Below are 12,339 nucleotides of genomic sequence, written 5' to 3' on the forward strand. Positions count from 1 at the left end.
GCGATGTACCAAAAACTTGACCACCGAAAAAAGACTTTGATCAGCGATCACCGCGCCACTGAAAAAGGATGTAAACAAAGCGCACGCCATTGTCTGGAGCGTTGTCAGCATGTCTGTGATGTGGACGTAACCCGTATATCCACGGACAAAATGGGCAAATATTAATTTTAAGAAGAGAAAGTGAAACTGGAGCAACAGCGCTAAGCAAATGTGACGTCATGCTCGCTGCAGCCTCTTTAGTCAGGGACACGGAGGGACAGAAGTAGTCTTTCTATAATAACACCAGAAGAATTAAACGTCTCCAGAATGACAGTTGAAAATGTCTCAAAGTGCATTGTACAATAAGGAATTGAAAATATGGCAAAATGATATAAAAATGTATCTTAATACAAATTAATAATAACACATTTGTTTTTAAATGTATGTATACTTTTTTTTTAGCCTTTTTATCCAATCGACTTTATTTATGTAGCACATTTTAGAAAACAAAAGGTTCACAAAGTGCTGCACAGGTGTTAAAAGAGTCAATTGTCAGAAGAGTCAATTGTAAAAAAAAAACGGGTGACATTTTTTTATTGGGTCCCATGTGTGATGTCTGTAGGAGTGTTTCCATAAATGTTTGTACGTGCTATCGTAACGTAATGAAGCTACCATCATTAGCATTGGCTAACACGTGAGCCAGTGTCTGTGTTATAGCATTCTTTTTGTATTGTTCCACCTTCACAAATCCCTCAGTAAAGTCACCAAAAGGCCACGGTGGAGTTATTGAGTCTGTTTAGCTGATTGGAGAGCTAGTTTCCTAATCCTTGCTAAATTAAACACAACATTAGCATACCTGCCAACTTTTGAAATCAGAAAAACCTAGTAGCCAGGGTCCAGGGGCCACAGGCCCCAGGTAGGTCCAGGACAAAGTCCTGGTGGGGGGTTCCTTTGCCCCCCGACGCAAAATAATTATTAGCATTCAGACAGGTTAGAATGTTGCTAAAAGCATCACTTTTCTATCAGTCACAGTGACTTTTCAAAACAAAAATATTACAGCAAAAATCATATGGGTTGATTGACATGTTTATTCTGTAAGCTAACTTCAATAGTTTGAAATTATTTTGACAGTTAATGCCAGTTATCCTGTCAACCTTTCACAAGACTTCAATTTGTTCATTGAAAGTATAAACAGTATAAACACTTTTTACAGTAAACAAATGGTAAAACAGTACTAAACAATTCCATTAAAAGAAAAATAAACTTTCTGTCCAAGCTTGTATAATCTACTGCCTTGTTCAATTGTAAAAAATATTCTGTGCCTAAAATTCACATTTCTATCACAATTATCATACTGTAAACATGGTAAGCTAACTTCATTAAAATTAATAGTCCTGTCAATAGCATGGAATTACAATTCAAATGTAGTTTTTTTGTAAGCCTTTCAAAAGAATTCAAAATATGAAAAATGAATGAAAATTAATTGAAGCCGTCAGACACTTGAAAAGTGGCACATCACATCTCTAATGTAATCATTTGAACTTTTCAACAGAAATAGCACTGCAAAAATATTAAGGACATACTTCTGTATTTTGGTAGTTATGCTGTCAACATTTAACAAGATTTCTTCAACTTGGACTTGAAAGCATAAATAGTATAAACACTTTTAACAGTATAACAGTACTACACAATTCCAATAGATAACATTGGTGTCATTACCTTTTTGTTTGCTCAATTATTGCCTCCGTAAATAAAACTTCGGCATTCATCACATCCAAAGAATCTGTTTGGGCGACGAAAAACGTTGAAAGTTTTCCACTTGTATCGCTAGCAACGGCATTAGACTTGTGTTTTTTTGTCCCAACGTGGTCTTTTACGTCGCTAATTCCTCCGTGTCCGATCGAAAAATCTTGTCTGCACAAGGTGCAATTCGCGTAGTTTTCACCCTTTTTGGAACGGATAATTATTCCCGGATAGGCTTTTGAATATTCTTCACGGAATGACTGCAGTTTTCTTTTCGGTTTACGACTCGTTTGCGATTTTTCTTCGGCTGATTCCATGATCGTTCGCTCGTTTGGAAACAATGGCCTCGTGCTTGGCAGCGGTGCTATAAATAGCCTCGCGCATGGAATTCGGAATGGCTCGATAGGAAGTTACGGGAAGCAGTGTCGATTGTCATTGTTCTTACGCGATTTCGTTAATAAAACTTTTAAAAAAATACATTTTTTTAATTAATGAAAAACCGTATTTGTTATCACTGCAACCGTAACCCGGAATAGGTTGATGAAAACCGTACTAATTACGGGAAAACCGGAGTAGTTGGCAGGTATGCATTAGCGCCGCATTAAACATGCTGCTGGTTTCCTTAAAAAAAGAATGTATTAAAAAAAATCTACTTATGTTTACTGACTTGTCATGTTTAAATAACTTTTACCACAAATGAATATCGGGCGGAGCTTCACAACAAAGAAACCGACAATAGTCAGGTGTTATAAAAACATGCCTGATGCAAAAATCGTATCAAACGGCCAGAAGGAAAAAGTATCTCTTTCTAAATGAGAAAAACATTGTGATTGCCAATAAAGAAGAAGACATGCGTACCAGGATCTGGTTGTCCTGTCTGGTCAGGGTGACTATTCGACTTTCTGCCGAGCCTTCCTTGTTGGCCTGCTTGATGCTGATGTCGATCACCTCGGGGAAGTCGCAGTAAGTCTGCAGCTCCTGAAACACAAACGATTCTTATTCCGATCACAACTACCATCTCCTGATGACGCAAACAACTATTTGTCGCCGCTGTCGTCAAGAAACGCTAATAAAATAAATACAAACCCCGTTTCCATATGAGTTGGGAAATTGTGTTAGATGTAAATATAAACGGAATACAATGATTTGCAAATCATAAATATGCTACAAAGACAACATATTTGATGTTCAAACTAATAAACTTTTTTTTTTTTTTTTTTGCAAATAATCATTAACTTTACAATTTGATGCCAGCAACATGTGACAAAGAAGTTGGGAAAGGTGGCAATAAATACTGATAAAGTTGAGGAATGCTCATCAAACACTTATTTGGAACATCCCACAGGTGTGCAGGCTAATTGGGAACAGGTGGGTGCCATGATTGGCTATAAAATCTGCTTCCCAAAAAATGCTCAGTCTTTCACAAGAAAGGATGGGGCGAGGTACACCCCTTTGTCCACAACTGCGTGAGCAAATAGTCAAACAGTTTAAGAACAACGTTTCTCAAAGTGCAATTGCAAGAAATTGAGGGATTTCAACATCTACGCTCCATAATATCATCAAAAGGTTCAGAGAATGTGGAGAAATCACTCCACGTAAGCGGCATGGCCGGAAACCAACATTGAATGACCGTGACCTTCCATCCCTCAACAAGCGACATCAATCTCTAAAGGATATCACCACATGGGCTCAGGAACACTTCAGAAAACCACTGTCAGTAACTACAGTTGGTCGCTACATCTGTAAGTGCAAGTTAACGCTCTACTATGCAAAGCCAAAGCCATTTATCAACAACACCCAGAAACGCGCCGGCTTCTCTGGGCCCGAGATCATCTAAGATGGACTCATACAAAGTGGAAAAGTGTTCTGTGGTCTGACGAGTCCACATTTCAAATTGTTTTTGGAAATATTCGACATCGTGTCATACGGACCAAAGGGGAAGCGAACCATCCAGACTGTTATCGACTCAAAGTTGAAAAGCCAGCATGTGTGATGGTATGGGGGTGCATTAGTGCCCAATGCATGGGTAACTTACACATCTGTGAAGGCACCATTAATGCAGAAAGGTACATACAGGTTTTGGAACAACATATGCTGCCATCTAAGCGCCGTCTTTTTCATGGACGCCCCTGCTTATTTCAGCAAGACAATGCCAAGCCATATTCAGCACATGTTACAACAGCGTGGCTTCGTAAAAAAAAGAGTGCGGGTACTTTCCTGGCCCGCCTGCAGTCCAGACCTGTCTCCCATCGAAAATGTGTGGCGCATTATGAAGCGTAAAATACGACAGCGGAGACCCCGGACTGTTGAACGACTGAAGCTCTACATAAAACAAGAATGGGAAAGAATTCCACTTTCAAAGCTTCAACAATTAGTTTCCTCAGTTCCCAAACGTTTACTGAGTGTTGTTAAAAGAAAAGGTGATGTAACACAGTGGTGAACATGCCCTTTCCCAACTACTTTGGCACGTGTTGCAGCCATGAAATTCTAAGTTAATTTTTATTTGCAATAAAAAAATTAAGTTTATGAGTTTGAACATCAAATATCTTGTCTTTGTAGCATATTCAACTGAATATGGCTTGAAATAGATTTGCAAATCATTGTATTCCGTTTATATTTACATCTAACACAATTTCCCAACTCATATGGAAACGGGGTTTGTAAAAAGTCGGTGATAGAGATGGGGCGTTCGCGAACGAATCAAGTATTTCCATGGACCCAGTAGCTTCCACAGCTAGTGGGTCCATGGCAAGGACTTCTGTTTTGATTGATCAGCCGTTTAACTGTCATGTTTCAGACACCGTTTAGAAGCAATTAAGGTATGTAAATAAACATTTACAGAATATTTCTGTGTAAATAACTCATTTCACAATGTATATATCTGCGACTTATAGTCCGGTGCGGCCCCGTAGAAATGATCCGGATCAGCCCCAAAATGTAACAACTTCTTCCTAATCCCATTTTGGACTTTTCCTGAAAGTTACATGCAAACACGTCGTTAACTTTTTGAGTTGAAGGAAGCAAAATAATAGAAACAGAGTGAACACTCTCGTCATTCATCCTCTGTCTTTGTTGTCTGTGCAGGGTTGCGAGCATACAGGTAAAAGCCAGTAAATTAGAATATTTTGAAAAACTTGATTTATTTCAGTAATTGCATTCAAAAGGTGTAACTTGTACATTATATTTATTCATTGCACACAGACTGATGCATTCAAATGTTTATTTCATTTAATTTTGATGAATTGAAGTGGCAACAAATGAAAATCCAAAATTCCGTGTGTCACAAAATTAGAATATTACTTAAGGCTAATACAAAAAAAGGGATTTTTAGAAATGTTGGCCAACTGAAAAGTATGAAAATGAAAAATATGAGCATGTACAATACTCAATACTTGGTTGGAGCTCCTTTTGCCTCAATTACTGCGTTAATGCGGCGTGGCATGGAGTCGATGAGTTTCTGGCACTGCTCAGGTGTTATGAGAGCCCAGGTTGCTCTGATAGTGGCCTTCAACTCTTCTGCGTTTTTGGGTCTGGCATTCTGCATCTTCCTTTTCACAATACCCCACAGATTTTCTATGGGGCTAAGGTCAGGGGAGTTGGCGGGCCAATTTAGAACAGAAACACCATGGTCCGTAAACCAGGCACGGGTAGATTTTGCGCTGTGTGCAGGCGCCAAGTCCTGTTGGAACTTGAAATCTCCATCTCCATAGAGCAGGTCAGCAGCAGGAAGCATGAAGTGCTCTAAAACTTGCTGGTAGACGGCTGCGTTGACCCTGGATCTCAGGAAACAGAGTGGACCGACACCAGCAGATGACATGGCACCCCAAACCATCACTGATGGTGGAAACTTTACACTAGACTTCAGGCAACGTGGATCCTGTGCCTCTCCTGTCTTCCTCCAGACTCTGGGACCTCGATTTCCAAAGGAAATGCAAAATTTGCATGGTTGGGTGAAGGTTTGGGGTGCCATGTCATCTGCTGGTGTCGGTCCACTCTGTTTCCTGAGATCCAGGGTCAACGCAGTCGTCTACCAGCAAGTTTTAGAGCACTTCATGCTTCCTGCTGCTGACCTGCTCTATGGAGATGGAGATTTAAAGTTCCAACAGGACTTGGCGCCTGCACACAGCGCAAAATCTACCCGTGCCTGGTTTACGGACCATGGTATTTCTGTTCTAAATTGGCCCGCCAACTCCCCTGACCTTAGCCCCATAGAAAATCTGTGGGGTATTGTGAAAAGGAAGATGCAGAATGCCAGACCCAAAAACGCAGAAGAGTTGAAGGCCACTATCAGAGCAACCTGGGCTCTCATAACACCTGAGCAGTGGCAGAAACTCATCGACTCCATGCCACGCCGCATTAACGCAGTAATTGAGGCAAAAGGAGCTCCAACCAAGTATTGAGTATTGTACATGCTCATATTTTTCATTTTCATACTTTTCAGTTGGCCAACATTTCTAAAAATCCCTTTTTTGTATTAGCCTTAAGTAATATTCTAATTTTGTGACACACGGAATTTTGGATTTTCATTTGTTGCCACTTCAAATCATCAAAATTAAATGAAATAAACATTTGAATGCATCAGTCTGTGTGCAATGAATAAATATAATGTACAAGTTACACCTTTTGAATGCAATTACTGAAATAAATCAAGTTTTTCAAAATATTCTAATTTACTGGCTTTTACCTGTATATGCACACAGAAACATGATTGAAGTGATCCGGATCAGCCCCAAAATCTAACCAATTGTTACTTATTCCATTTCTGATATTTTCTGACAGATGTGTGAATGTTAGTAAGCACATGTCTTACAATATCCATCCATCCATCCAATTTCGACCGCTTGTCCCTTTTAGGGTCGCGGGGGGTGCTGGAGCTTATCTCAGCTGCATTCGGGCGGAAGGCGGGAAACACCCTGGACAAGACGCCACCTCATCACAGGGCTACATTTCTTACATTTTCTCAATACTAGGTCTTTTTTTCTTCTTTTATTATTAATAGAGCCACTGAATATGTGTACGCTTCATCGTCCCATTAGTCGACTACTCGTTAAGACTCGTCAACTACCAAGATAGTCATCAGTGTCGGCCCTAGTTACCACGGCAACAACAAAATCCTCTCCTCACCTCCTCCGCTTCCGCGGTTGCCCCTGTGGACCACTGGATGCCCTTGTTGCCCGTGACGACGATGGTGAGGCGGTGCGCCGACAGGTCGGCCACGTGGAAGCGCTCGGTGTGCAGCGACGGGAGCAGCGTCTCCAGGCTCATCAGGTACTTGAGGCGCAGCTTGCACACGGTGGCCTTGCACTCGCTGAACTGCTGGATGAACTTCTTGAAGCGGAAGCGGATCCGCTTGCGGGTCAAGATGTTGTACCTTTGGATGCGGCTACGCATGCAGCTGGGCAGGAAGGACTTGTAGCTGGGGACCAGGGGATCGCAAGCATTTATGTTAGGCCTTAACGCTCACCTTGGCTATGCTTCAGAGTAGTCAGTGTACGGCTTGTATCGATGCACTTTCACATTCAAACACATACGGTATCGATTCCCCGTACCTGGGTATCGATACCAGTACTCAACGGTACCAATATCCGGTACTTTTGTGTGTGTTAACAGATTTTTATTGCAACATTTAAAAATGAGCTCATTATGACAACTGCTGTCCACTTGTTGTATTTTGTTGCGCCCTAAAAAGTGTTAATACTGTAAGTATTGTGTTATAGTTTCCATTAGCACATTTGGAGGTGTTGAAATCGCCATGTAGAATCGCTAATGCTAGTTGGAAGCATGTCAATGGCTAAGACAATGTATATTAGCATCAACTTAGCCGAGGTGTGATGAGGCGGCTGAGTCGGCAACGCAGGCACCGTAACATGACAGCGTTGAATTTTACGTGGATCTCAAAAAAGTAGCGCATCCCATGTCCTGATACAACTTTTTAACTCTCCTATACAATACCGATATCGATATCAGCATGATTCATGTATCCATCAATTATTTTGTATTGGGGAATGTTAGAAAGTGAAATGAGTCAAACAGAGAACAACACTAACACATTTATTATTAACTGTCTGGAACAGGTTTTATCACAATCTGCCTCATAAGCTGTTTTTAAGTTGAAGTGGTTATTGCTTTTTTTGGCGACCCCTAGTGGCCACAATAATTCATAAAGTTAAGCTCTTGAGACAGTAAGTTGAATGATGCAGACACCTTTGTTACTGGATACTTTCTAATCGGCTTCTGCCTTGGAGACTTTGTATGTGTCAGTAATATGCAGAGGTGGGACCAAGTCATTGTTTTGCAAGTCACAAGTAAATCTCAAGTCTTTGCCCTCAAGTCCGAGTCAAGTCCCGAGTCAAGACAGGCAAGCCCCGAGTCAAGTCCAAAGTCAAGACTGGAAAGTCTCAAGTCAAGTCCTAAGTCCTGCATTTTGAGTTTCGAGTCCTTTCAAGTCATTTTAACCACAGACTAATATATTAACACAGATTGTGTATGCTTTTCAAACGCTGTATTTATTTATTAAAACAAGTGCATTTTAAATTGCAGGAAAGAAAATTGTGCTGACATTGCACTTTATAATAGCACTATTAACCAGTCATTTTAAACATTAACTCATTCCTTTACAGAACAAACACATTGAAAAATAAAGTGCAAATGTACTTATTTGTACAAAAGTGTTAACATTGAAAAAACATGACATATACGTGAACATAACAAAAAAGTTGTACTTTTTATATGTCAGGGCCCTATGCTGCATTGCATTTGCAAAAGACCAAATTAGCCAAGAGTCTGTCAGTCATTTGTGCACGATGGGGGCGTAGTATGATGCCACCATGGCTGAAAACTCGCTCCACTGGAGCACTGGAGGCAGGCACTGCCAAGACTCTCATGGCCACTCGGAACAGTGAAGGAAGAGTCTTCATGTTCAATGCCCAGAACAAAAGGGGGGAGAGAGTTGTTTTGGGTTGGTGCACTACTTGTAAGTGTATCTTGTGTTTTTTATGTTGATTTAATTAAAAAAAGAAAAAAATGAAAAAAATTATTGTGCGGCCCGATACCAATCGATCCACGGACCAGTACCGGGCCGCGGCCCGGTGGTTGGGGACCACTGAGGTAAACAACCAACAGTATGTCAGAAAGCTAGCTAAAACGGTACACATATTCATAATATAGTATACATTTTAACTGACCTTTATTTTACTATTTTTGTCTTTTTTTAGGTGGCTAAAATACGCGGTGCTGCTGACCGCCGTCTAACGTTACGTGTGATATATTGACTAACGTAACCCTGCTTAAAAAAAATCACTGAACAAAAAGTATGAATAAGGTAGTGAACTGCAACAGATTCCCGTGTTTGCAATAACGTTATAACGTTAGCAGTGAGTTTACAGCCTCACTGATTTAACTACACAGCAAATAAAAGTCACGTTACTTAGCCAATAAACGTTATCTTACATTCAAAACTTACCGTTCTTTGTGCAACTTCAAATGCCGGACGAAGTTGGAAGTTGTTTCCTCTCCATCAGTAATTTTCGAACCGCATGTGTTGCATACTGCAAACCGTTTTGTGTTGACCACCTCGTAATTTTTATATCCATCCATCCATCCATTTTCTACCGCTTATTCCCTTTGGGGTCGCGGGGGGCGCTGGAGCCTATCTCAGCTACAATCGGGCGGAATTTTTATACCCAAACAAAATTATTTTAGGTATCATTATTTGTTCACTGGCGTGTGGTTTGGACATGTCTTCTTCGTTGGTTGTCCTGCAATTTGATTGGATGAATGCTGTGTGATGAAAACAAAGTAGATCTAATTTGATTGGCTGTTGTACTGAGACCACACCAGCTGACACACGCAATGCTGATAGACAAGTACACAATGAAAAATACGGGGCGCTCCCGAATAACTTTTTCATCTTTGGGTTTTGGGGAAAGTAGCAAGTCATGTCAAGTCATGTCAATTCAAAAGGCTCAAGTCCAAGTGAAGTCACAAGTCATTGATGTTAAAGTCTAAGTCGAGTTGCAAGTCTTTTTACATTTTGTCAAGTCCAGTCTAAAGTCATCAAATTCATGACTCGAGTCTGACTCGAGTCCAAGTCATGTGACTCGAGTCCACACCTCTGGTAATATGTAAGTATAATTACAACACAAGTGAGTATCATGATGGTACCTGGTATCATTGTAGATGCTGACAGGTGATTGGCCGCTCTCTTTGGCCAGACGCATCATGTCCAGCACGGCCATGCCCAGACACTCTTCCTGGGCCTCGTGGCCCATTGGCATCACAACCCTGCCGCCCAGGAAGTCGCTTCGCCACTAGCAAAAAAACAAAAAAATAAAGAAATTCCAAATTTCCCAAAGAAAATACTTTGCCCAATTGACGGTACCAAAAATTTTATAAATGTCGTAAACAACATATTTACAGTCACATTTCCTGCAGAGAAAAATGATGTTGTCACTAACTTATATTGTATTTGTCTTTTGGTCAAAGGTTCCTCTCCAAATGGGTTTATTTTGTGATTGATGCTGTATTACAGCCTTACTTAAGATTTAACCAAAACATCGCTGTTTTTGGTTATATGACAATCAGATAAGGCCTTTCTTCTGCTCATCTTTCCTCACCCCAAAACGTAATACTTTGTATGAAGGTTCATTTGTGTTTCTAATACAGGGCCGGCCTGTGGCATAGGCCGTATAGGCAAATGCTAAGGGCGCCGTCCATCAGGGGGCGCCACGCCAGTGCCACAAATGTTGGAGAAAAAAAAAAGAGAAAAAAGTTGGTACTATTATTTCTAAATACAAAAAATAATCCCACGTTAATTAAAATGCAAATTAAAGCCTATTTAATAGAAATATTATTTGTTACAACATTACGCCCCCCCCTTCCCCCCGCACGGTGCCCCCCCCCCCCCCTTCCCGTATCATGACTCTTTTTGGACGTCACCACATCAAAAAATCAACACAAGATGTCAAAACGGCCAAAACTGTCAGGTGCCCAGGGAAGAAAAAAGAGAAAAGAAGAGGAGGAGAAACGAGAAAAGACAGAGGTAGCAGGTAGGTAACGTTAGCCTACATGAAATTATTTGTCTGTTACAGAATGTGATAGTAACCTGGCTTTTTAGCATTAAGCTAATGTTACATGATTCGGCAATTGCTAATCAATAAATAGCTAGTTCTGTTTTAACGTCGGGTTAATATTGTGGAGGGGGCTAAATTGTTATGGAAAATAATAATGTAACGTTAGGTAATTACAGTACTCCCACCTTACATTCCTCAGGGACATTTGTATTAGATCTTTTAAGCAGGTGTTTTTTGTTTACATTGTTATTGCCTTCTGGTTAGCTAATGTTTGCCCTGCAGGTAATAGTCACTTTTCCACCCCTTTATATATTAGGTATAGTTGTAAGCAGAGGTGGGTAGAGTAGCCAGAAATTGTACTCAAGTAAGAGTACTGTTACTTTAGAGATGTATTACTCAAGTAAAAGTAAGGAGTAGTCACCCAAATATTTACGTGAGTAAAAGTAAAAAGTATGTTGTGAAAAAACTACTCAAGTACTGAGTAACTGATGAGTAACATACACACACACACACATATATATATATATATATATATATATATATATACATACATATACATTGATATATACAGTATATAATTTATATGTATTTATTTTGCTGTTTTTGTTTACATGTTAAAGATGTTTTAATGAATATACATGCATGTTTAACATATAGATTCCTTTCTTTCATGCAGACTAGAATATAAGTTGGTGTATTACCTGATTCTGATGACTTGCGTTGATTGTAATCAGACAGTAGTGATGATAACGTCCACGTTTTCAAATGGAGGAGAAGAAAAGTTCCTCCTTTCTGTCTAATACCACATGAAAGTGGTTGGTTTTTGGCACCTTATTTGTCCAGCTTCCATATTCGTTTTTATACACTTTACAAGAAATATATTGGCGTCAAACTCCGTAGCTTGCTAGCTTGTTTGCGCTGGCTTTCGGAGACTCTTGTTTTGAAAGCGCAGGCGCGATGGAGCGGCACTTTTATTGTGAAGACAGGAACGTCCTCATGTGCGGTCAGTCTTGAGGCTTTTGACGGGATGTACGGTTGAAATAAAAAAAGTATATTTTTTCCTTCACACTTTTGATTGATTGATTGGAACTTTTATGATTAGATTGCACAGTACAGTACATATTCCATACAATTGACCACTAAATGGTAACACCCCAATAAGTTTTTCAACTTGTTTAAGTCAGGTCATGTGACCACCTAGCTCTGTTTGATTGGTCCAACGTCACCAGTGACTGCATCTGATTGGTGGAACGAAGTGAAACGTCACCAGTAAGGCAGGCACTATGAAGGTCTGTCTGACAGACCAAAACAAACAAAGCGTGCATTAACAGATCGATAAAAATTAGTAGCGAGTAGCGAGCTGAATGTAGATAAAAGTAGCGGAGTAAAAGTAGCGTTCCTTCTCTATAAATATACTCAAGTAAAAGTAAAAGTATGTTGCATTAAAACTACTCTTAGAAGTACAATTTATCCCAAAAGTTACTCAAGTAGATGTAACGGAGTAAATGTAGCGCGTTACTACCCACCTCTGGTTGTAAGTAAAAAA

The 12,339-nt window shown here is 40.0% G+C and overlaps 1 protein-coding gene across 1 annotated transcript in view; it reads right to left on the reverse strand.

Annotated features, from left to right (window-relative positions):
• Positions 1–12,339, reverse strand: part of jak2a (Janus kinase 2a) — a 103,692-nt gene that overhangs the window by 58,488 nt on the left and 32,865 nt on the right. The window contains exons 5-7 of the mRNA XM_061932116.1: positions 9,886–10,031; positions 6,847–7,138; positions 2,581–2,700 (exon numbers count right to left, since the gene is read on the reverse strand). Of these exons, the coding sequence (XP_061788100.1) occupies positions 2,581–2,700; positions 6,847–7,138; positions 9,886–10,031 (558 nt within the window). The remainder of the gene's footprint in view (positions 1–2,580; positions 2,701–6,846; positions 7,139–9,885; positions 10,032–12,339) is intronic.

The sequence above is a fragment of the Nerophis lumbriciformis genome, linkage group LG39, assembly GCF_033978685.3.
Source record: "Nerophis lumbriciformis linkage group LG39, RoL_Nlum_v2.1, whole genome shotgun sequence".
NCBI classification, from domain to species: Eukaryota; Metazoa; Chordata; class Actinopteri; order Syngnathiformes; family Syngnathidae; genus Nerophis; species Nerophis lumbriciformis.